The 27,684-nt window shown below is 35.9% G+C and overlaps 1 protein-coding gene across 1 annotated transcript; it reads right to left on the bottom strand.

Annotated features, from left to right (window-relative positions):
• On the bottom strand, positions 1–27,684 carry LOC149258221 (mitochondrial-processing peptidase subunit alpha-like). Its single transcript, XM_089414928.1, has 12 exons — positions 27,180–27,684; positions 26,705–27,001; positions 25,638–25,805; positions 25,297–25,464; positions 25,072–25,152; positions 24,832–24,898; positions 24,251–24,348; positions 1,220–1,292; positions 1,050–1,120; positions 900–949; positions 581–693; positions 1–447 (listed from the first exon to the last, which is right to left on the bottom strand). The coding sequence occupies exons 1-12, from the start codon at positions 27,468–27,470 to the stop codon at positions 395–397; spliced, it is 1,530 nt and encodes a 509-aa protein (XP_089271054.1). The 5' UTR covers positions 27,471–27,684; the 3' UTR covers positions 1–394.

The raw sequence follows: 27,684 nt of genomic DNA, 5'->3' as shown, positions 1-27,684 counted from the left end.
GGTCAAGAATCATTCTCCACATTATGTACTAAATCTTTTTCAAACTGCAGTTATGAAGACAATGGATTCTGAAACAATACATAATTTTTACTACTAAATAGGTCATATAGAAACAAAAACTACATGATCAACAAAACTTTCGGAATTTATTTCCCACCTCTCAGAACCAGCTTATTTTTCATTTGCCACAAACATGGGCTTCAAGATGAAATATTGAGCCAAATACAAATCATTAACGATCAGAACCACATTTTACAGGAAGGGCAAATGAATGATGACAATGCAGGGCATCTAAAGTTCATCATGCAAACCTGCTCACGATCAATTCTTGAATGTGTGTAACCGAAAAATGTATCAAAATTTTAAATAATGATGCTCTGAATGTCATTATGCATCACTTTGAATGAAACAGTCGGCTGACACCATCATAGCTTGGGACCTGGATAACTGCATAACAGGCAATATAAGAGAATATTAATGAGATATTGCATCACAAACCCATTGTTTAAAAAATCACTTGCATACCACACAAAGCTATTCCAGACTTTCTGATGAATCAGAAAAAAAATATCATACATACCATCTCCCCACGAGGCCATGGTTAATGGTGTCGAAATTATTTTCTGTGCAATATTTGTAATATCATTCAAGGTCACTTCATTGAGAACCTTCAAGAAATGCTCAACTGGTTTCCTGCAATACAAAATGTTTTCTTAGCATTTCTCACAAGAATGGCAATATACAATTATTGAACACAACGCTGTAAGTTGTAACCAATATCCTGGTAATATGAATTTAGGTTACCCCTCAATAATATTAAAGTGGACAAGTCAAACAATTCAAGAGAAATTGATTATCCCTGACCGCAAAACATTGATTTTGGCATGTGGTGAATGTACCTCTGCCCATATGTCAAGATTTGTCTCCCTATATCCTCTGTCACAACCATCTGCACAAAGGCAATTAGCTTACTACAATACAAATAGACATGCCATTTTGATGTTCATATGAAAAAGCATTGCATTTTATGTTATTCGATAGCACCATACCCTTGATTCCAAATTCATCAAAACAGCGGACTTTGTAGAATTTTTGGCACGATTCAGCTCCACCTCAGTGACTATCCATAGAATACAAACAAGGTATAACAATTAAGAACCAAAGTTGAAATTCAGAGTGATTAGTACAATCAGCAAAACAAGAAAGAATGCCAAGTAACCTTGTCCAGGAGTTGCAACAGATAAGAGCTCTCTGGTGGCCAACTCCACAGCCTGTGATACAAAGTCTGATCCCTGCACAGGGGAGATTAGAAAATATAATTTAGCAAGATGCACACGTTAGTCCAAAAAGGCCCATCGAATATAATAAAAAAATACACCATCTACAAAAAAAGTTAGTGCTACAGGATAGGCACACCCAAAAATACCTGCAGATGACATTTGAATTCACTTCACGAAAGAAAATATTATATTCTTTCCAGGTACATCTAATTTTATTTTTTGAGAGTAGAAATTCTACACATACATAAATGTAGATCTCTATACTATTTTCAAACTGGATGTAGAAGAGTTGCACAAACAAAGACTTAAAAGGGTATTGATTTCCTGAATGAGCATGTACTCAAATCAGAGGCAAAGCAAAAATCGGCAATGAAAATATTCTATAATGAGCATCTCAAAAAATAAAAAGGTCACCCAGCAAAAGTCTTCAATAGTTTTGGCTATAAGAGAAAGGATATCAAAAAGACTCTTAAAGGGACAGGAGTCAGGACACAGTCTGTCAGCGCACCCATCTACCAGACAGTAATGTCAAAAAGGCCCACCTCCCATATATCCAAGGAGTAACTGATAGGATAGGTAGAATCCTGATAAAGAAAGGTATCAAAACCTCATTCAAACCCTTAATAACTGTGAAATAAAGAATGAGATCGGTGAAGGATAGCATTGATAGCCACCATCAGAAAGGCATCTACAAAATTCCGTGCTCCTGGGGTTTATGCTATATTGGAGAAACAGGAAGATTCTTCGAAATCAAAATAAAGGAGCATGGGGTTGATATCAAAAAAGGAAAGAGTTTGCAACTCGTCATGCAGAAAACTTTTGTTATATCTTGTTAAAGACCTTGAGGTCTTATAAAATTTCTTTGTATATTTGCAAACCCCAATGGAGCTCGAGAGCTAGAAATGAGTGTTGGCTTAATACCCACAATGAGTTCTTCTGCAATCCTGCTTTATGGAAATCTTGTATGGCTTCTTTGGCTTCATGATTGCTTTTCTTAATCATCATATTTATATTCCCAATCGGATTTAGAGTCTTCATCTTCTTCTTGTTCACATTCCTTAATCATCATATTTATATTCCCAATCGGATTTAGAGTCTTCATCTTCTTCTTGTTCACATTCCTTAATCATCATATTTATGTTCCCAATCGGATTTAGAGTCTTCATCTTCTTCTTGTTCACATTCCCAATCAGATTTAAAATCAGAATTAGTCTTCATCTTCAACATCAGCTTTTTCTTTACCTTAACTTTCTCCAATGGGGAGACACTCATTGAGCTCACTTTGGTCATCCTCATTTTCTTCAATGCATGTCTCATATTTATATTTTTCAAATGCTTTATCTACATCCAGTTTGAAAATAGTATAGAGATCTACATTTATGTAATCTTATTTCCTTTGATGCATCCATGATATAAATATATATAAAATGGCAACAGCAGAATGTATGGTCGTCTAACTTGATTTCAGGAAAATTTCACTCTATTATCAACGTAGCAAACAATAATTGCTGAAATAATACGTACTATATATATGATTGAACCGATGCGCTGAGATACATTCCGATGGTCGTGAGATGTGATACGCTGAGAAGGCCCTAGTTATAAATATGGCCTGAGTTTCTTTTCAACAAAGAGTCATCACTTATTATTATTCTCCTTTATTATAATATTTTAATTTATTATTTTTTTACTCACTAACTGATTTTACAGTTGGTAGTTTATGGGCCCATCGTTTTTGTAACTCGTGATATTTTATGAAATATGTTTCAACTTCACATATTATTTTCTTTATATAACAGAGATGTATTATGTCCTTCAAGACATGAAGAAAGTCCTCAAGAACGTTGAACAGAGGGACGAGCGTGGAATCCAAAATCAGCCAAGCTTGTGTTGAGATTTACCAAGGTCTGCAAAAGAACCAATGAAAACAAAATTCTCCCTCAAATTTTGAAATAGCCTCTGCACAAGTGTGTTCTAGTGAGATATAACTCTAGTTCACTGAAGACTAATAGGTCTAGTGCACTGGAGTAAGAGTGAAAATGCCACAGATACATGTTAAAACCAAAACTACACAAGCAAAACTGCCATAAGTGCATGCCCTTAGGCTTATAACATTTGATATTTCAAATAATGAAGATCACAAAATGAGATGATGCAAACAAGAGCTCAGTTGTGTATTTAGACACAAGTGAGACATTCCTTCAAGACAGGGTTATGGGCCCACAAAACAAGGGCAAAACCCCTAGGAGGGTTATTGAGCTTAATATCAAGTTTCACTAGGTCAACGTTAACCATGCCTAATCATACAACAAAATAAATACAATATGGCCTTAGCCATAATCATAAGCACATAATGATACATATGTATGAGTCATGTCTACATGTACCAATTACTCCAACAGCTTGTTCGAAGTTTATATTCTTCAAGTTTATCTTGAATGAGAGAGAATCCCACCTGCAGAGAATTAAGAGAAGAGAGAACTCTAAGAGTCTAACCACGAGTTTAAGCTCTTTAGAGCTCCTATCCCTCTTCCTCGAGCTTCACTTAAACAACCAACTCCACAAAATGGGGGTTTTCCTACCCCTTAACCCCATAAACCCAAGAATAGTTCTCCTCGATATGTCTTTGTGCAAACTATCAATGCCATATGGTGTCTTATTTTATGCTCTGTTTCTAGAGCTCTATGATCTCTAATTGTACTTCTTGTGTTTCGCCAAGAAGGGATCTATTCATGGGATGAATCTATTTAAATTTTGAAAGCCTCTATTGAAGAATAGGAAGTTGTTCTAGGTATTCATACCTATGAACCAATTCCATCACTTTCAATACTTGCTCATTAACATGGATTTTCACATCGATTGTCTATATGGTTTGCATCTTGTTGGGTTTTGTAATATAAAGTCACGTTGAACAAGGTATGTTAATAATTCTATAATTCCATTGTCACGGTTCTACTCGAGATCTACAATCAACAAGCCTTCTTCGATCAGGCCTTACTCCAAAAGACAACCCATGCACCATGATCTATGACTTGTGCCTAAAAGGCATGCAACACTACCAATGTTTCAATGCTAAGGCCTTTTAGCATTGCCATGACTAAATAGTCTATGCTAGCATACACTTCGGGTCAAAAGAGGAGACCTCCTGGTAGACACTAATGCCTACACAGTAAAGGCATATGACTAAAGAATCAAATCCAATAAAAACCATATGCCAAAAAGTAGAAAAAATAGATTGCAATAGTCTTTACTATCAAACTTATAATTGCTGAAAGTTGGCTTGAAAATAATGATTTGAATCTGTTGACAAAGCTCAACACTAAACACGCATGCACACATCAACACCAGAGATAGATGTTAGCACCAACATGGTTTAGTTCAAGTCAAAAACACCTAGCAATGAGGTTGGCTTACAAATATTTGCAAACAACTTATGTTGCACAAGGACATGTCTCCATTGTGTCAGAATTTTCAAGACTTCAGAGTTCCTTTAGTGTTCATTTTGTGTTCCTTTTGTATTAGGGAGTTCATCTAGGATGCAAAGGGCTTGCTGGCAATACCCAAGACTTTCTGAGCAGATTTTGGGGATGTTCCAGGAAAGATTGTTCAGTTTTGACAATGGGCATTGCTGATTACACAATATGATATTTCCAAGCTTAATAATTTATTTGAATTTGTATTTTATAATAATATAGATTGTAGTAAATTGTTTTCAGCAAATGACGTCGAACTGCCATACTAGTCAATTGCAATATGCAAGAGTATGATATGTTGAAGTCAATGACCGATTTTTGAAAAATCTGCTTCCCTCCCTCTGGTTTTACTAGTTGGATACAACAAAGAATACTCATTGAAAACTAGGCAAGCAAAGTCAAGGCTGTGAACTGGCAAAGTCCTATATTTAACTCAGTAAACTACTTGTAAATACCTACAAGATTCAACTGTCAAATTGTATTGTGTGCACTGTAAAGGTATACTCTTTATGGACTTTTCAGCATTTACATGTATGATATGTCCTTGGGATAGTTACAGTTTTTATTATTTTTTATACTTTTCCATTATATACTTATGACAACTACCCGGTCTGTTAATACCCTTCAAGGTATGGAATTCCTTCTTCACTCTTATAATCTTAAGTATCCTATATCTTTTGCTTATTCCTCTAGTATACAGGTATGAAAGATGCTATGTTTGGAGCTATACATTATGCAGGATGTGTTCTGTTTGCATTAGAAGGATGCTTTGTTTCTCTAAAATATTAATCTCGTTTGATCATCGAAAGGGATGTTTTCTCGTGATTTAGCTGAATTTTAAATGGTTTTTGAGCTTGTTTTGTTCAATCATAAACATTTTATGCCTACAAAATCTTATTTTATGGTTATATCGGAATGTTTTGAAGTTTCATCAAGATTTTGCTTGGACCATTTGCAATTGGAACTGTGATGCTGAGAATATTCCAATTCTACTCGCTGATATATGAACTTCAACATTGTCTTTCTTTCTGGACTTTATGCAGTACCCAAAATATATCAGCTATGCCCCAGGACACCGCAGCTGACCTTGAAGTAGTTGAAAAAATGATAATATAGTTCTTAGACGAAATACATAACATAATACCTGTGGTTATTTACTACCTATGTAGTATGTACTAGCTAATTTATTAATTTACCGATTACATCAGTAACTAGCTAATAATAAGAACTTGTTTATTAAGCATTAGATTAAATTCTAATAAGGACTAGTTCACTGATGCAGTAAATCAGTAACTAATTTACTAATTACATCAGTAACTAACTAATTAGAATTCTATATGAGAACTAGTTTACTTATGAAGTATATACTAGTTTACTTTGGTAACTGCATGTAGAAGCATATCATTCTGGTAAAAGGAGCAAGGTTGTGAACCAAACGAGTCACTCATGCAAGGCACAGTTCACAAAAAGCCCACCAGAGACAATCAGATGCTCGCAATTTGAACTAGTTGTCAGTTGCTGAAACAAAGCAAAATCGTGGGTAGCAAAACTCTAAAGGAAGAACACACTTTTCCATTAAAGTTAGTTTGAGCAGCAAACAACAGTCGCAAGCTTAGGAGTAGGCGCATAGGGGCCAACCAGACTCGAGTTGAGAACGAGTGGCAATGCCTAGTCAAGGGCCAGATAGGGTCAACATGAGAGAGCTCTATAATCACTCATCCACCACATGGTTTTGATCAACAAGAGTCATGTTACATCATCTTAAACTTGACCAATCAAGAAGAAATAGAAGAACAAGTCATGCAAATTGACAAGATCATTTTGTTTGAATTGAAAATGTAAACACCAAAGAGATTGCCAAGCAAGCAAACACAAGCCTTGGTCCAAAAGACAAGAACAGAAACAAAAACAAGTCAAGGAAAGGCAACCGATAAGCTATGATACTAAATCGCACAAATACAGATGCAATATCTCAAATGAATATAATACTTTTACAGAAAATCAAGATATGATGCAACTAGAACAGATATATATATGTATATAGTTTTACAGAAAATCAAGTTATGATACAACTAGAACATATATATATGAGATAAAAAAACATGCAAAATACTTTTCATGAATTTCAAATTTGGAAATATGGCCAAAAAGAGACTTATCGTTGAGGGAGGTTCATAGCTTCATTTGTCTGAAAACAGGATTGGAATCCTTATATGATGTTTTTTCATTTTATAGACGGAAATTTCCCCTTGTACATTTCAACCGCATTTCTTAGCTGTTTCGTACAAGGCTCTATTTTTGCAAAACATGAAAATGCCTTTCTAGCAATTAGGGGTGACATTTCCAGTAACATAGCTCTGATAACATGAGCTGATGCAAATGGCAAGCCAAACTAAACAACTTTTGGGGCTTCCATACAAGTTTGCACAACAGAAGAATGTGGAAAGACAAAGTATATAGCCCTTTATTTTTTAAAAGGTTTCCTACACAATGAAGGCCTTGCCTCTACAAAATCTACCAAAATCCTAACCAGGAACTACAATGTTTCAAAGATCACATTCAAACATATCTGCAGCACATTCAATGCACAAATTTTAAGCAGGTTAGTTAGCAAAATATTTATATTGATAATAATTAATTAAAAGACTAGTTAGAACAACTCTTCCTCTTAAATAGTATAGAGGTAACCAGGAAGTTGCTTCGACAATTCTCTTCAAGCAATCCACCCTCTTACCAAATGCCGTGATCTTTTATAGGAAGAAGAAGGCAAGAATGGTAGTCATTTTCTATGAGATTTATGATGTGGACCCTGTGAAAATATGACCTTCCAAGATACATATTCATTTGTCATTGTATGTACGTAGTTAGATTTATGCATGTTTTTAACTTTTTATTCTATTCCCTTCTAATTCTCTCCATACTTCCAAAATGTTGTAATCTTGTATAGGAAAAATAAGACAAGAAGGATGGACATTGTCTGTGAGATTTACGATGTGGACCTTTTGAAACTATGTTGTAGGAAACGTGGGGCAGAAGGGCGTTTCCATACGGAAACAGGTACGAAACGCTGAAACGCGTTTGGTACGGCCCTGAAACGCGTTTCAGGTCGTACTGCCACGTTTCACGAAACTGAAACGTGGCCAGTACGGCCTGAAACGTGTTTCAGGGCCGTATGACCCACGTTTCAGCATTTACTTGTGTTTTATTTTATTTTATTTGTTTTCTAATCTATTCTTACGTTAGCCTAGTGACTTTTAGTTGCTTCGAGATGCCTGTCTAAAGTTATAAAAGTGAACTTTTGCCCTAGTGTTGATATGCAGTTCATGGTAATGTTAAATTCTTAAAGTAAAAGGATGAAAATGAAAAATAAAGGAGAATAGAATATCACTTTTACTTAAATTTTTAACATTACCATGAAATGACTCAGGATGTTTGAGAGTGGTTTCGCCCTCATTGGATTTCATATGGAGAAAGTAGAATTTTAGATCTCACTCAAAATCCAACAGACTTATCTGTTTTTCAGGATTTCAGGATTGGGGGGATTGCAATGTTTCCATTGGATTTTATCATGTACTAGGGTATGGAACTTGTATTTAATCAAGAGAACCAAGCCCTCTATGCAGGGGAGACTCCCAATAATCAAGAGAATGTAGGGTACTAGGATATGAAACTTGTATTTAATCAAGAGCATTAAGGTTGTTCGACTATGTAGGAGGAGACTCCTAGTCAAGCACGAGACAAGAAAATAGAAATTTCTCGTGGCTGATTTTGGATATTTCTATTTTCATTATGTGATTATTCATGAGTAAATGTGATGCAAATTTAGATACTTATAGTTTATGCATTGACAATTGACAGTTTTATCATAATGTAATAAATTATAATGTATCATATATGCTTTATGATTGCACATATTTCTTAAATGTCCTAATATATATATATATATATATATATATATATATATATATATATTCGCGTTTCCCCGTTTCCAAAATTTGGGGAGGTCGCGTTTCGTATCGCTTCCCGTTTCGGAAACTCGTACCCGTTTCCCCGTTTCGTGCAACCTTGTTTTGAAAATATGGCCTGCCAATATACACATTCATTTGTCATTTTATATATTAATTCTGTCCATCTATATACATGGTTAGATTTATGCATGTTTTTCTTCCATTACATTCTTTGTTCTCTCCATACTTTCCAAATTTTGTGATCTTGTATAGGAAGAATATGACAAGGATGGTCATTTTCTATGAGATTTATGATGTGGACCATGTGAAAATATGACTTGCCAACATACATATTCATTTTTTGTAGAGTATATATTAAGTCTATCCATGTACGTGATGAGGTCAGTGATTATCCTCAATTGCACATTAAACCACTCTTTTTAATCTTAATTCAGCTTTTCCCTCCATTATTTCCATATTTTACCTCATTTTCTTCCATCTACATACTACATTTAGCATGGTTGGGCTATGTGTGAACAATGAGTCTTTTTAATAGGGAATTAAGCATGATTTGGATGAATAATGTGTGCTTTGCAGGTTCAATGGGGCACCCATTTACTTTCATGTTATAAGAGGAGCTGCAGAATTTCCTGTTAGCAAATACTTGCTAAAATTTTCTCATTGGCAACAGTTGCTGAAAAGTTTTTCATTAATATCGATCTGCTCAAATGAGAACGATAGTCACTGCAGAGTTTTCCTACAACCGTATAGCCAACAAAGAACAGAAACTCTGCTGCATAATCTTTTGTCAATGTTCCACAGAGTTTCCGGGATGGGGAAGCGCGGGAGCAATGATACACAAAAGAGGGTCGTATATAAGCAACCCCAATATTTAGGGAAATTTCGGGGAAACGAGGTGACGTCAGAGTCATAAAAATCATAAAATTATTAAAAATTTAATATTTAAAAGTAAAAAAAATAAAATCCCAACAATATGTCAATAACTAAATAGTAAATCTTAATAATTATGAAATGTACATCTAAATTGAAACTCATCATTTATTGAAACCCATCATTTCATATTAGACTATTATGAATTATCATTTCTGCAATGTACATCTATAAGTAAATTGAATCCATCATTTGACATTATGCAGTGTTCCATCTAAATTCATCATTTGGCATTATGCAGGGAACATCTAAATTAAATTCATCATTTGACAATTGAAATTATTCAATGCACATCTAAAAGTAAATTCATCATATGACAATGACATTATGCTGAAGTCTAAAACAATGTTATCAGAACCGGACCTGTCATTGAACCACTAGACCCCCCAGACCGAGAACCGGTCAGAACCAGACCGGAACTAGTCAAAAAACCGGACCAAAAAAATGGTCAACCAAAAACAAATAAAATATACAAATTTTAAAGAAAAACATATATTCATGTGCATCCATATGAATCCAAACCATTTATACACAAATAAGCAAACATTCTCATCTATATAGCGTGTAAGGGTGCACATAACAAAAATAGCACCGAGTGCAATCCATCTCTAAACAAAAAATAAATCAACAAACAAGCTCCACATGGGCCTATAGCATCCAAAAAAATCATGCTACAACAATACCTACATATCATCAAAACCATTGCCTATATTGGGATCTTCATCATCAATATCACCCTCTGAGCATTAAAATAAGATAGAAAAAGCACTGCATGTCAACTCAAGATTTTGTTTGAGTGATGGGTAATTTTTTTAGTTGGCTCATGATAGAGGTGTTCAACAACCAATACCACTAACATCAAGGTACATAGTGGATTTGGTGCTCTTGATCAAATACTAGTTCCATACCCTCGTACATGACAAAATCCAATGGAGCATTGCAATCCCCCCAATCCTGAAATCTTGGAAAACTATTAAGTTTGTTGGATTTTGAGTGAGATCTAAAATTCTACTCTCCATATGAAATCCAATGAGGTTAGAACCACTCTCAAACGTCCGAGTCATTTCATGGTAATGTTAAAAATTTAAGTAAAAGGATGAAAATGAAAGATAAAGGAGAATGTCATTAGTAGGGCATTACCATGAAATTGCATAGCATTACCATGAATTGCATAGCATTAGTAGGGAAATATCGTGAAATACTAGGCTTCCCCTATCATAAATCATTGTCTTTATGAAAAAAAAAAAATTGCTTCCCCTATCATAAATCATTGTCTTTATGAAAAAAATAATTGTGTTCAAAGGGTCCTTGGCATCCCTGGCGTCCTCCCACCCCCCTTACAAGGGAAACGTGTACCCTCACTGGGGAAACATTTCCTTTGGCATTTCCCCACATTCCCCAAAAGGGGGACATGGCGAAACGTTTCCCGAGGAGTTTCCCAGTCCCAAAAGCGTGGGAGAGTGAAGGGGCGTGCTCCCCACCTTAGGGGATGCGTCCCTGTGAAACAAAGTCTTTTGTTAGCAGCAGTGTAATGTGATTTTGTAAATATTTACTTTTTACCACTGTTGTATTAAATTGTTTTTTCCACATCAACCCTACAAAATTTTGTCCATGTCATTACACGACTGTTTAGCCTACTTGGCCAAAGTATAAGGCATGATTTCACAATTAGTTCAAACTTGTCCTGGTAGTTAGTATGTGATATTCATCTTATAGAGAGATTGCCCTTAGGGTTCAATCCTGAGTTAGGATTTCAGATAAACACATGACAATATTGTATCTTATAACAGTATTAAAGTACTTCTTCAATCTATAAAATAGTGATGCTTATTGAATGCACAAGTAGTATAAACAAGAACTCAAACAACAATTGATTTCACTAGCAAATGTTACTAGTAGAGCCAAGTCAACAAACATACAAAATCCACAGTTTCCCAATCACGCAAATGTAGTTTCTAGGCTTACAAATTGTAAGTTGTAACTATCCATTTGTTGCCACCGAAATCACACTAGTAGGCCTTGTTGTTGCCTTTCACCCTTATTCACTCTTGCTACCTCAATCCTTAGTGTAGTAAGCCCCTAAATTTACCCTTAATCCCTTGTTGTCTCCTAATCATGGCCCTTTAGGCCACTCGCTACCTCAGAAGAAGGCTTCTTAACCTTACATTGTCCATGAAAATCAGATTGTTGCTTCAAAAACACATTTGCTATTTGCTAATAGTTGCCTCAAAAAGACCCTCACTACTACAGAAAACTAGTTTATTACCTCAAAAACACCCTCGTTGACACAAAAAGCTAGACCATTGCCTCAAGAACACCTTCATTGCCACATAAAAGTAATTCACCAACTAGAATTCGATCAAAGATAGGAGGATTGGCTGGGGTGGAATCTTTCACCATCAAAACCAATCAAAGAAAAGGGGTCTTAAAACCCTCCAAGAGCCTCAACCCAAAATCAAGAAGAATAACAATTCATGATGATCATAATGACAAGAGCCCTTCCTTTTATAAATTCAATTTTCAGAGACTTGCAAGTTTCCCTCCATTTGCCCCAAATTTAACCTTTATTATCTAATGTTTATTTTATTTTATTTTCAGATGAAGAAAACACTAGTGTGCATTATGTACCAATACATCTTTTAGTAAATTTCTAATAACTTTATTATCTAATGTTATCTAAGTAACATTAAATAACAAATTCCCCTTTTTAAATGATTATAACCTACGGGGTTAAATAGGCTACTACGTCCTCCCTTGGGCAATTAATTTGAAGAGGACATTATGTAGTAGTTGGTAATTTGTTTTTGAAACAGAAAAGTGATTGCTTTCCTCCATGCAAGGAAAGAATCACTTGAAGTTAGTTAATTAGTTGCATAGCAGTTAATAGTTTTTGTATAAATATATATTAGAAGGGAAGTTGAAAGCGTTGGAATGTGTTTTCCTTATTTTTATCTTAAAATACAAAGTAATTACCTATTCTGAACTCGTGTGTTGAGCATGTACCTATGTGATCTCAATGAACTATAGAGCAAGAGTCACTCTACAATCATGATGATCTTTATCTTGATCTTCTTTCCGTTTTTCTAAGTCGTGTTTTTAATTTCTTAACCATGCATGTATATGTTTTCTATAAAGTATATTTTACTATGTTGCATGGGGTCTTGTCCCCCCAAAAAACAAACCACCTACCCTATTTTCCCATGTTTCAAGAACTTATGGACCCTTAGAAAATGTCCCCAGATTGTTGGGAACTTCATTGAGGACTCAGCTATTGGAAATACTGGGGGGGGTTATTATTTCATAAATTTCAACAATTTAAAGATCACATATCATTAACTAAACACAACACATCAAAGGTACACAAGATTTATATTTAACAATTTATTTATATCTACAAGAAGCTACAACTTCCGGATTTACCAACTACACCTAAAAGGAGCTACAACCCCTAGTTTACCAGCTCCCACTGGAAGGAGGCGACAACCTCCTAAAGGAAGCTACAACTTCCTTCCCTAGCACCACCCTTAATAAAAGATAGAATAAGAACTCCTGAGCTCCTATACCAAGGACAATGACCCAATCACATAACACATAATCATTGCTATCTCTGCTTTTGGTCTGCTTCAAATTAGCTTCATACTCCTTTCAAGTCTTCTCAAATCAGGTTCCAACTTTACTTCTTTCAACCTTTGAAGATGCTTTTGACCAAACCCAATTAGTTGCTTATCTAGTCCTTAACATAAATCTTATTTGGCAATTGTAACAATCCTAACTCAGAACTAAGGAAACCTTAACATAGCTCCTTAAAATAGGCCAAACTAATTTCCTCTAGATGTGCCTTATAATATGCCTCTGTGTGCTGCAAAACAGGCTTTAGTCCACTTCAGAAAAAGACTACGAAGAGCTTCGGTCTAGTTCAGAAAAGAGAATTAGAATAGCTTCAGTACACCTCAAAAAGAGAGCCTCATAAATGACTTCGAATATGCCTCAGAGATGACTCAAATTTGTCTCAGAGATGACTCAGATATATCTCAAGAATGCCTCCAACAGGGGCCGAAATTAGGCTCAAAAATGGCCTTAGAAGTTTCATTTAGCTTAGTGGAAAATACCATAGAAAGATAAACCAATTAAGTCCAAAAACCTTAGCAGCTTTACCTTCTTCTCCAGACATTCAACAAGCTCACAGCGTCAGACAAACTTGGTGATGATGCTTGATATTTTGGTGTCATTGGAAGGCAACTAATTGCCTTATTTATACATAAAAGAGGTGGGGGGCCTACTTTAGGGCCAACCTAAACCAAAAGACATAAAAGTTGCTTTTTAAAGGACACCACAAGAGCGAACATGAGAAAGATTAGATGTTAATTAATTATTTTAACCTTAAAAAGAACTGTCTTGTTTGTGATGGAAACCAACTTGTAAGAGGAGGCTTAGACTTCTTTAAACGATTAACTGTCTTTCATAATAGCTCCTTTCAAGGTTGACTTGCACGACTTGGGGCAAATTTGATTACAAATTAGACCTTCTTTAAATGGGAAATGTTATAACTTTAATACACCCATCCATTTGGGGAAACTTTAATATCCCTTCAATCAAGAGGACCCACAAAGCATGCAGTCTATCACATGAAATGGCTTAATGAGGGCATATCATCAAACAAATTCAACCTTTGACATCAATGACAATTTCTTCCAACAATCCCCCCTTTGTCATTGATGTCAACACTCATGCTCCCCCTATCTTCATACTTCATTTCCTTTCTCTCCCTCTCTCCATTCTTCACTTCCTTTCTCTCCCCCATTGACGTCAATGGAAAAGGGCGACCTATTTCTTTAGGTCCGCTCCCCATGAACATATAGAACTCAATAGGACTTTTGTCTTCTTAGCCTTCCCTTCTTTGTTGTCCCTATGGCTCTTTTGTTTAGCTACAATTTTATTTTCCTCTGCTTGGTCTAGGTCTAGGATGTATATGTTGTTTAGTCTTCTTGTAGTTGTTGCAACCAATCTTCCCGAGTCTTCTTCTTTGATTTTGCATTTCCGAGAATCAAATAAGAGATTATACCCTTAATCACACATTTTGTCAACACTGAGAAGATTGTGTTTCAAATCCTCAACCAACAAAACATTCATTGCTTTCACATGTTCACTTCCGATATTTACTACACCTTTTCCAAGTATCTTGACGAAGGAGTTATCTCCAAACACAACACTACCAGATTTTCTTTTTAAGCTGACGAATTTGTTTTGATCTCCTTTCATATGTGTTGGGCATCCATTGTCTATGTACCATTCATCTTCTTATCTTCAGTGATCAAGGCTCTATTGCAATCTTCCTTCTTTTCCTTCCCATGTGATATTTGGCTTCTATGTCTTTATGAATTGAGCATTTTCTTTCACAAGTGTGCAATCTTGTGCCTTGTGACCAAGATTATTGCACTTGTAGCATATAATGTTTTGATTCATTAGTGCTTCAAATGGATTGTAGTTTCTCTTGGCAAATCCATGGACATTTCCCAATCTAACGCCATTTCTTGCAAATCCATAATCATTCTTGCTTCTTGCATAATTGTATCTTGTATTGATTTTACAATGAATTGTTTTATGCCCAAAATTTCCGCAAGAGTGACAATGACCATCGAAGAGTAGGATGATCCTCTAAATTTGTTCTACCTTGGAGGTGGTTCAATCCATTGTTGATCTTGGATGTTCTTGGGAATATCAACAAAACTTCTTGAAGCAACAACATTTTTAAACTCCCTTTTAGTTTCTTCCTTCAGAGGCTTGGAGCTTGAAGATGCAAGAGTATAGCCAATACCTACTTTATCGCCTAGTGGTATTTGACAGCTGAGAATGTTATCCAACATTAGCAAGCTACTCAAGTTTTTTTTATCTTATCAAATTCGACCCTCAATGACACAACTTCCTCTTCAAGCTTCTTACAATCTTCTTTTTCTTCTTCATTTGGATCCTTATTACTTCCTCAATTCGTTTTGCTTCTTCAAGTTGGACCTTTAAGGAGATATTTTCTTCACCACATTTTTCAAGTAAGCTATTTAATTCTCTATTTTTGTTTCTGAGCTTGCCAACTTCTCTTTCATTATTCTTCAACTTTTCTTTAAGATCATCTTCCTATTTGGTTTCTAAATCATTTCTGAGTTCCCAAAAAGAATATATTTTCACATTTGGTCCTTTTGTTTCTTCATTTGAATCAATGACCTCTTCATCAAGATCATTATTTTGGGTTTCTTGGGTTATGAAGAGAACTTCTTTTGTATCACTTTCATCTGAAGAGTTGTTGTCTTCTTTAGAATAAAGATTTTTCTTATGGAAACTTTTCATTTCCCCAAAAGGACATCTCTTAGCATAATGACCTATTTTGCCACAATTGAAACATTTAAAGGGTAACTTACCTTTGTATTTTCCAATTCCCCTTTTGAGCTTCCTAATGAAATTTGCTTCTTCTTCATCTGATTCATCGCCTTGTGTGCCTTCTACCTTGAGTTCTTTGATTCTTGTCTTCTTCATGGCTTTAAAGGTTACTTCTTTGTTTAACAGACCAGCTTTTGTATCTGTTCTCATTCCATATGCTGCAAGGGTGCCATGTAATTCATCCAATGCATCTCAAAGAAAGCGATCTCAAAGGAAGCAATTTTATCACCTTTTGAACAATCGGGGATTCTTTGAATTCTTCTTCTAATCCTCTGATGGCGTTGACAACTTCATCTACTCTAAATAAATAGCTTTCAATATTTTATGTTTCATCCATTTTCAAATTTTCAAATTGTGCTCTATGTCATTGAAGTTTGACCTGTTTGACTTTATCATCACCTTCATAAACACTTTTAAGTTTATACCAAGCCTCTTTAGCAGTGGTGCATGTCATCACTTTGGTCTTAATGGTTCTTGACAATCCACTCATGATCACATGACAAGCCTTTGAATTACAACTAAACAATTTCTTCTTTTCGGGATGAGTTGAAGGATTTTTCTAGGCTTTGTAGCCACCATTAACATGGAGAACCAAACATCCACTCCTAAAGCCTTCAAGTAAGTTTCCATGATGTTGCTCCATAATGCATAATCATTTCCATCAAATAATTGAATTGATCTTGAAGAGATTCCTTGATCCATATTTATTCACAATCTTCCCTCCAGTGATTAGACTATTAGAGGGTAACCAGCTCTGATACCAATTATTGGTAACACTGAGAGGGGAGGTGAATCAATATTTCATAAATTTCAACAATTTAAAGATCACAAAGCATTAACCAATCACAACACATCAAAGGTACACAAGATTTATATTTAACAATTTATTTACATTTGAAGAAAGCTACAACTTTTGGATTTACCAGCGACAACTGGAAGGAGCTACAACCCCTGGTTTACCAACTACCACTGGAAGAAGGCTACAACCTCCTAAAGGACGCTACAACTTTCTTGCCTAACACCACCCTGCCACCCTTAATACAAGTGAATAAAAACTCTTGGGTTCCCATACCAAAGACAATGAACCAATTACACAACACTTAATCATTGTTATATTTGCTTCTGATCTACTTCAAATTAGCTTCATACTCCTTTCAAGTCTACTCAAATCAGGTTCCAAAGTTACTTTTTTCAAACTTTGAAGATACTTTTAACCAAACCCAATCAACTGCTTAAATAGTCCTTAACGCAGGTCTTACTTGGAAATTATAATAGTCCTAACTTGGGCCTCAGGATACCTTAACACAACTCCTTAAAATAGGCCAAACTAACTACCTTTAGATGTGCCTTAGAATACGCCATGAAAATGACTAAGAATAGCTTTGGTCTTATTTAGAAAAAGACTTAGAAAAACTTTGTTATACCTCAAATAGAAAGCCTCGAAAATGACTTCGGATGAGCCTCCAAGATGACTTCAGATCTGCCTCAGAGATTACTCAAATCTATCTCAGAAATGACTCGAATTTGTCTCAGAGATGATTTGGATCTGCCTCAAAGATGACTCGAATATATCTCAAGAATGTCTCAAACAAGGCTTAAATTAGGCTCAAGAATGGCCTCATGTATGGCCTTAGAAGCTCAATTTAGCTCAGTAAAATTCCCACAAAAAAGATAAAATGATTAAGACCAAAAACCTTAGTAGCTTGCCCTTCTCCAAATATTCAACAAGCTCACTGCCTTAGACAAACTTGGTGGTGATGCTTGAGAATTCAGTGTCATTGGAAGGCAACCAAATGCCTTATTTATACATGAAAGAGGGCGCAAGCGGGCGACCTAAGCCAAAAGACATGAAAAATTCCTTTTAAAAGACACCACCATTACAAGAACCAACATGAGAAAGATTAGATGCTAATTAATTATTTTGACCTTAAAAATAATTGTCTTGACAGTGATGGAAACTGACTTGTAAGAGGAGGCTTAGACTTCTTTAAAAGATTAATTTTGTCTTTCATAGGAGCTCCTTTCAAGGTTGACTTGGACACTTGGACTTAGGAAGATTTAATTACAAATTAGACCTTCGTCAAAAGGGCAAGATTGCAACTTTAATACACCCATCCATTTAGGGAAAGTTTAATATGTCTCCAAGGAAGAGGATCCACAAAGCATGCATCCTATCACATTAAATGGCTTAATGAGGGCATATCAACAAACAAATTCACCCTTTGACATCAATGGCAATTTCTTCCAACATCAGGGACTTGGTTGTCTCCAAGATGTTCCGAGCAAATCTCAACAATGTTCTACACAAATTTCAAGGATGTTTCTAGCAAATTTCAAGGATTTTTTGGGCATGTATCTTCCATTTTGACAATCATAATATTGATGATGATTGGATGATATGATCACTTTTCCTATCCATTATTTTTGTATTATTTTTGTGGCAAAACATGAGTTTTGAGTGATGGGTTTCAATTTGGGTTTCTAGTGATTTAAATATTGTATTTTCAGCAACAACATTACAACAAGAAAAGCCTCCATGTTAAAATAGATATAGGTCATTATTTTTCATGAAATAGATCCAAGTCTTCTTGGAGAAGTCGTTAATGAAGGTCACATAATACTCGTACCCACTCAACGATACTATTGACATGGTCCCACACACATCTAAGTGTACTAGTCTACTAGATCTAAAATCCCTTTGGACCTAGTGTTGCTGCTCAAAAAACTGGTCTTGGCATATTTACCCAGTGCACCACCCTTGCACACCTCATGTTGCTCAGCCTTCAACTCTAGCAACCCAATCACTATCTCTTTAAGCACATTTAGTGCTCCATAATGAAGATGAGCCATCCTCCTATGCCATAATCCTCCCAACCCTTTGCTACAGCTTATCAATGCATGTGTTGGCCCGAACTACAATCAAAAAAACTTGCCCTTCTTGACCCTTGTTACTTTTGTTGTCTTGGAGTTCTTGGGCCGAATATACACTTTACCCTCCTAGAAGATAGCAACTGAGATCAGGTTCTTTGTCATGCCCTGAACATACAACACATCCTCCACTGTTTGTCAAAACCCCTCTAAAACTTGATCATGCCAATACCAGTTGGACGGCACTTAGCATTGTCTACAAGCTCTATGTAGAAATCCAACTCCTCCTTCAAACTAATGAAATACTCTTTGACTCCTATCATGTGGCAAGAAGCCCCATTGCCAATGTACCACACACTGGTGGCCACTGAACTCGAGAAACATGCAATGAGCAAAAACTCATTCTTGAACTATTTTGCAAACTCGTCCACCTGTGTGGTAGTAAAAACATGCTTCTTCTACTTGCCCTTGTTCTTATTAGGCACTAATTGGCATAATGACCCAATTGATGGCATGCAAAGCATTTAACCTTGCTTGGATCCTTCTTTTTCTCACCCTTGGAAGAGGACCCCTCACTTGGCCCTTTATTGGCCTTCTGCTTACCCTTGCTTGCCAAAGCAAGGTTCTCCTCTTCTTCGAACCTCTTCCTTTGATCTCCCCACTAACCACTTTCTCGGATCTCCTCTTGGACAAAATCATCCCAAAGCCTCACCTAGTCGAGTAGGTGTCCCAGCCCACAACACACCTGACAAAGACCTCCCAATGCTTTGAAAAGCCATTCAAAGCTATACGCACTAGCTTCTCCTCAACAATTGTCTCTTCAACAACAGCCAATTCATCCTTGACATGTGTCAACCTGGACAAATAAGATGTCATGCTCTTGCACTTGGACATTCTTGTGCCAAGCACCTTATCCTTGAGTATCAGCTTTTGACTCTGATAGTCACTTTGATATAGCTTCGTGAACGCATCTGACATCTTCACAGTATCCTTCTCTGACAGATGGAATATAAGATGATCTTTGACCCCATCGAGAATAATCCTCTGCACCTTGGCCTCCTTGACCTCATGTTGATCAAGAGCAATTGGATCATTCGGTGGTGGAAACATTGTTGTATTAATAAAATTCCACAGTTATTTCTCCTTGAAAATAGCTGAGATTCAAACTTTCCATTTCAAATAGTTCAAAGAACCCTCAAGCATGTCCTCATATCAAACATTGGTAGCCATTGTTGAATAAAACCCTCGAAGAGATTGAAAACTAAAATTTGTATTTTTTGTCTTGAAAACTATGTCAAATATCCTTGGCTTCGTATTCAAAATTTAGAGCTCTCATACCATGTTAATTTCTTTAGATCCGATTACAAATTCATTGTCTCAACAAATACTCAGATATCTGAAATAAACAAAGCTTTCTAATATGATTTGTAACAATAAATATTATGGGTTTTTAACCAAATAAACAACAAAAACAAAAATACTTGAAACCAATCACATGCAATAAAGAATAACAAAAAGATACCATGTAAAAGATATCAAGAGAAATATTTTCTTACAACAATCACAGAAGAATTTGCTCCGACGAATACCTATCAAAAGATCTCAACCCTCTTTCTCTCACTCGGCTCTTGTATGACACACGCACAACCAAACATAAAACTTCTATGTACAAAGAAACTCAACCTCTTGGCCACTACCTCAATTTGTGGACGCAAGTTCTAGCAAGCATCTAGAGTTACTAAAGATCTTTAATACTACATTTGCCACATTTTACAATACTCTCAAAAGAGTGGTTATGGGTAACTTAATATTTGTTACTTGTGACAACAAGTGGGAAGCCTCCCATATCTGAAAAGATACTAAAGGATCGGTTATCAAAGAAATCATTTTGAAAAGTAACTTTTGGGATAGTGTCATCGCGGTTTTAAAAATATGACCCAATTGTTGATATGCTTCACACAGACAACAGTGACACACTTCCTATAGTGTTTTGTTTATGAGGGTACGTATCATTGTGAAGAATATATTGCAAAAGCTTTTAATAGTGTAGAAGCTCAGTGCAATGAGAGATATGACATAATTGATGAAAGATGAAGGTCCTCTACATGCAAGTCGAATCCTTTGAGACTATAGAGAGGTTGAATCCAAACAAAGATATTGCCATGATGGTTAAACAACAACTTCAAGCTTACATGTTTAGAACAAGAAGGAAGCACTTCACCCAAGGGAAAGGAACTTGAGTCACTTTCATCATATTCAATACTAGAAGAGAAATAGGTTATTATATAGACAATTGAGAAGAAATGAGGGTAGAGAAATCATGAGAAACCTTTATGAGGTTATAGAGAGGTTGAATCCAAACAAAGATATTAACATGATGGTTAAAGAGCAACTTCAAGCTTACATGTTTAAAACAAGTACAAAGCACTTCACCCAAGGGAAAGGAAATTGAGTCACTTTCATCATATTCAATCCTAAAAAAGAAATAGGTTTTATATAGACAATTGAGAGACCTTGTCTATATTCATAGTAATTTACACTCGACCTTATGCAGTGTGGGCAAAGATTCATCTACTTCCCCTTGTCATGTTTTGAGTCCATTCCAACCACAGCTAAAGAGCATGACGATCATGACACTGATTGTGACATGATCAACCATGAATCTAATGTCCGGACACTAGTGAGATCATGATTCTAGTTCCTTGACTACACCACGGATGATGTAACAAATAGGCCACAGGAAATATGTAAATATGTTCTTTGCAACTTGCAATTGTTGTATATGATTCATGAGTGCATTTGGTTTCATCATGACTCATATATCATATATGTTTAACAATGGCAATGGATTTTATCATGAGTCTGGTGATTAATGAGGGCATTTGATTTAATCATAATTCATATATCATATTGGTTTAATGATGGCAATGGATTTTATCATTATTCATATGGTTATGAAGGAAATTGATTTTATCATTATTCATATCTCATATGTTTAATGATGGCATTGGATTTTATCATGATTCACAATGTGTAAGAAGGCCATGGGATTTTTTCATCATGTATCCTGTATGTTCGAATTTTACGAGGGTAGGGAACTTTTTCCTATTGTTGTGTTTTCCTATTTTGCAGATCTTGAAATATATATATATAAATATAGGCAAACTTGATGGAAATTTTTATCTGAATTTCATCTGAAAATTTGAATTTTACTCAAATTTCTTGTTGCCAAATCAAACCAGAACCTGAACCAAGTGACATTGAGACCACTTCAAAACGGTTCTGTCATCTAACGTAGAAAGGGAAATATTTGAACTAAAAGAACATGCCCCTAAATAGCAATTTACTGAACTAAGAGAGCATACCCCTAAATAGCAATTTAATTTCTTTTCTTTATGATCATAATACATTACACATGGTCCTTTTGTAATTTTGCATCGCCTATTGAACGTTGGGGTTTTTTATGTAATCTTGACAATCTTTGTAAAACTATTGCACCTACTATAGAAGCTAGTTCTGTTCTTTTACAAACATATATCATAACAATGATTTACTGTCTCCTAAGAAAAAAATAAATATAGAGTATGCCACACTTTAAATATTTTATTTACTTAATACAGATCAGAGGCACGTCTATTATCTGCATGTTTGATACGGCAAGAGAAAATACAGTCCCAGGCACATAAACTTAAGTTGCCAGGATTCAGATCCGGATCTGGATCTGTCAGATTTTTTAAAAGCCAGGATCTGAGTACAGAGGGGAAACAGCATGTATATAGTAATAAATATTTTCCATAGTATGGAAAAGGCTACAACATTTATGGTTACTGGTCTAACCTCCATTGATACAATCTGAAGATCTCAGCATGCAGCAACATCATTATGTGTAGACAAAATTGGCCATCTAAAAATAACTTGTATCTGGTATGTAATAGGGGCGACTTCCACCCTCGCAAGATACTTTTAGGTGTTGAGCCATTAATATGTTTCCTTACTTTCAAAGAAGATAAACATTAGCAATTATAATTTGTAAAAATACAAAATTTTAAATATATAATTATATTTTATGTGATTTAATAATAAATATATATTTTCAATATATGATATAATAAACAAATATATTTAATGTAATAGATATATATAAATTTTAATATTTCTATTTATAGTGCAATATATAAATTATAATATAAATATAAAACTTAATAATCTGACATCTGAACGTGAATAATCTCTAGAACATTAATAAATTTTCCGTAATTGTCCCCAAATGTCCCCACGTTCCAACGAATGGTCAGCCCTTGGTTTCCGATACCATAGTATTTCTAACATTACTGATATGTTCCACATTACTGAAATGTTCCATAGGGTTATGGGATGACCCAGCGAGGGTGCCCACCATGGTGGCTACAAGCAACCCACCAAATGCATTTTACCAGCTAGGTATAAAGCTAAAAGTATTATTTGGGAAATAACCTCTTCTGTGAGCAAATGGACCCAAAGCTAGGTATTTATTCAGCAGATATTAACAGTGTGTTAATTCAACAAATATTAATAGAGTGTTAATTCAGCGAATATGAACTTCTCCCGTGACCAAAGGGACCCAAAGTTAGGAATTAATTCAGTGAATATTAACAGAAAATTAATTCAGTGAATATAGGTATTTTTGTATTATAAAAATCCCAAATTGCAGGAACCGCAGTTTGAATTTCGGGGTGCACATTATGGTGAAGAAAACATTTTTCCCTAGGCGGATCCAAGCGAATCCAGATCCGGATCCGGATCAGATCCAGGGATCCGCGAATCCATCCCCCAAGGCTGACGGATCCGGTAACATAGACATAAACGAACAATAAGGAACCAAAAGTTAATTTCCAAGATAACAGATACCAGTTGACAGAACCCACATGAAAGAAAGGGCAATGCAACAAAATGATGCAAAATATTACAAATCAAGGTGCACATTAGCCAATAGGTGCATCAATCTGACTGAACAAACTCAAAAGAATTTGATTCTTAGCTAACATGGCAGCTATTAGTAGGTGGAGCATGAAGGAAAGGATGTTAACACAATTCCACTTGTATTTCAAAGGAAGCGCCATCTATAGGATTTCTTGAAAGGTACTCGTTATAACATTGAAAATAGCCCAAGGAACCACCATTACAAAATATCAAATGCTTGTACTTGCATATCAAAAAGACCAGAATTGTTATCTAATATCCATGCTATCAGGTGGGTAGCCTAAATATGACACATTATGAAAAAAATCCAGGCAACAAATTGAAAGTCATAAAAATGTCTTACCGTTGTTGCATGGATACCAAAAATGCCACTATCATTGTACATGCTGTTGAAAGCAGAAAATGATTGCACTTGTTGGTATTCATTCAAAACTCGAAGATCTGTTATTTCATTACAGCAAAATTTGAAATTAGAATTCTCAAAAAGTACAATGAGAAATTGATATTTACTACAAAACATGCAAAAGCAATGCAGGCTTGCAAAGGGAAGAACTTAACAATCTGATTGGCTTAAAGAAGAAGTAAGAAGAATGGGCTGAAATTGTCAGATGCCTCATGCTGTTCTACGGAATGGATAGAAATTCGGAAATGCAAACACATTGACATTAAACCTGTACTATATCTAGAAATTACACCAAAAAACAGCATATGTCCACATTATGTAACCAAAATCTTTAACAGCTTTCACTCTTGCATATCATGTAATTGTAACAGAGTTTGCTCTTCACTCCATACAATAAAGCTTGTGATGAGGTATGCAATTAATAATTGTCAGTATTTTCATTCTTGCATATCATGTAATTGTAAGGGAGGTGGTTTTTTTCTCCAACTAAATAAATCTTGCAATGAGAAGCAATTACTTACATAATCGAGAATACATTCCTTTACCAGGGCCACCAGCAGAGAACGACCCACCCCCTCCCATGAGCGTCTGTACACAAAACAAATGCATACAAAGGTTGCTGTTGAGATAAGCTTTGCCCACAAAGAAGTACACAACTTGCAAACTTAAAAAGACTTGATCCCAAAGAGCAAAAAACACACTACAAATGCAAATAATACTTCTAAGAATAGTTTCGCTACCAGAAGCACAATGAAATGTACCTGCAGAACTGTCAAAGCAATTGCATCTTTTTCACTATGCCAGCCGCCAGGAACCTCAAATGCTAGAGCAATATGAGTCCTCTGCCAAACAAAGGGCCAAAATCTCAAAATAACAAACCAAAAATAGATCAAAGCAATGGCTGCTTAACCAGCACAGAATAAGTATCAATAGATGACCTTAATCTGCATTTTTCTTAAGATAAACATGATAATAAATAGTGTTACCTGTGAATCTGCTTGGCACCGAAAATCACCACCGATGTACTGAGATTTAATCACCTCCTGGGAAGGAACCTGAGGTAGGTCAGCCAACAAAGGCTCAGCAAACGAGAGCAGTTGTTCATGATCCACTCCAGATGCTGCCAACACCATGCGTGGAGCAGTATAGTTTTCCTGTAGTTGGAACAAATCAACAACAATTGTAACAAAGGGCATCCAACCTTGTGCCTAAAAAAACCCATGGCTCTATCATCAAACGACATCCAGCACAGAAGAAGTTGCCGAATCATCTGTCTGCTTGTACAATCAAATAAGTAAATACTGGAAGAAACGAGAATGGCACTTACTGTGACAAACTCCTCCAAAATTGTGCCATTCAATCTGTTTATAGCAGATTCAGGAGCCATGAGAGGATTCCCTAATGCACCAGCATAGCCAGCTGAATGCAGTGCCTCCAGAATCAAACTTTGGGGATTGTTCGAAATTTCTGCAATCTCTGATTTCACTTTCACTAGCTACATCAAATACCACAACACTGCATTTTACTGACAGAAGAAAAAACAGCAAAAAGCCGTCCTTATAGGCATTCCAAACCTATAAAAATGCCTTAATTTTTGTTGTATGCCATGGGCATCATCTAGGGCAGTCTCAATAGTATTTATCATAGTAGAAACATTCAGCCATATTGACTTTTTCTGTACGACATCGGTAGCAGTACAACCTATTTTTTATTGTCTTTGATACAAAACAACCTATTAGTGCAAAAAAAAACATCTCACAAACTTCAAATATTTAAAAATAAAAGTAAAATAAATTATAAATATAAACTACATTGAATTATATATAAGAAAAATTGCATCATTTTCAAGGAGTGAATTACGTTTCTGGTTTATTGCACATTACTGCACGAAAAATCTTCAAAAATATGGAACAAAGTACATATTTTAGTATCTATTAGATGTACACTTCCATATTGGCTATTTTTTGTTTGTCTTTGATACAAAATAACCTATTTAATTATAACCTTCATTGCATCATATATAAGTGACATTGCATCATTTTCAAGGAATAAATTACGTTTCTGGTTTATTGCACATTCCTAAGGCTAAAATTCTTCTAAAATATGGAACAAAATTCATATATTCATATCCCTGAGATGTAAGCTTCCATATTGAGCCGTACTGAATTTGTTGGTTACATATTTCTCCCATACCGAAACATATCCGAATCCGGCCGCTGTGGTTTTTATGGCATTTATTGTCTATAAAATAGCTAGTGGCGGCTACCTTAGTATTGCCCTTTTTCAATTGTCATGTATGTACAACGTTTACATCTAATTGGAAAAAGGGACTATTTACAACAACAAAAAAGCGATTAAATGTAAAACAAGTAACTGATGGGAAGGGCGAAATACCTGTTCGTTAACCTCCCAGTCAAGAAAAACTGCGTTCCTCACACTATCAATCAGCAATTCTACCATCTCGGGGAGATAGGTTTTGAGAGCATCGAAAGTGTACCCCATCTGTTCTCGGGATGCCGATGCCGTAACATTCCCTCCGATGGCTTCCACCTCACGCACCATCCGAAGATGGCTTCGGTTCTTTGTGGTTTTGAACGCCATTCGTTCCAGGAGGTGAGTTGCCCCGCTGGACAACGGGGTCTCATACACGGAACCACAATCAACGTACAATCCAATTGATGCAGTGGGGCTCTGATCCAAGCAAAAAAAGGATCCGAATCAAATGGATTAAACTTGCCAATCAATACAGAAGAGTCAAACGTCCATTGAAGAAAGAAGAAACATATATATGCCAGGGCAACCCCGCCGAAGGGAATATTTCTCATAGCTATTTCCAAATAAATAAATGATGGAGAAAAAAAAAACATACCGAAGAGTTTTCGGATGCAACTTTGAGACCATTTGGAAGGGTCGTGACAATGGTCTTTGTTGGTTCCACATGATCTGGAAGTGTAGGCGGAAGATTCACGCCTGGCAGGGGAAAATCCAGGGGAGGAAGAGATTTAGAGTTGTTTCCTGTAAGCCATGAGAACAGTCCGCCAGAGGAGGACTGTGCAATTTCTTTTCGAGAAAGCCCCGGTGTGTTCGTGGCAAAAGCCTTTCTGCCGAGACTCCCGACTTTCAGATTACTGCGAAGACGCGAGGCGCCGGATCGTATCATGGTTTTGTTGCAGCTGTGAGCGATGTAGAGTTTGGATGTATTGCCCTGATGTGCTCGGCTGCAAACCCTAGCTGCCTAGCAACGAGATGAAAACAAACGAACAAAAAGGGCAACTGTGATTAGAGCAAGAGAAGTAAGATATACTGACTTCCGAACAGCCTTCCATGAAAAGTAGTATCTTAGACCATCCATTTCTTAGACCCATGTATTGGAG

This window comes from Pinus tabuliformis, chromosome 6 (assembly GCF_031772625.1).
Source record: "Pinus tabuliformis cultivar Carrire ecotype Pingquan chromosome 6, CPIR1, whole genome shotgun sequence".
Lineage (NCBI taxonomy): Eukaryota > Viridiplantae > Streptophyta > Pinopsida > Pinales > Pinaceae > Pinus > Pinus tabuliformis.
This window is presented reverse-complemented; position numbering and strand designations above follow the sequence as displayed.

Excerpts from the sequence above, each read along its gene's own strand:
- LOC149258221 (XM_089414928.1), bottom strand. The coding sequence starts at position 27,470 with ATGATACGATCCGGCGCCTCGCGTCTTCGCAGTAATCTGAAAGTCGGG. Across the intron at positions 25,806-26,704 it reads ACTGGGAGGTTAACGAACAG|CTAGTGAAAGTGAAATCAGA; the intron begins GTATTTCGCCCT and ends TATTTGATGTAG. Across the intron at positions 24,349-24,831 it reads AGGAATGTATTCTCGATTAT|ATCTTCGAGTTTTGAATGAA; the intron begins GTAAGTAATTGC and ends ATGAAATAACAG.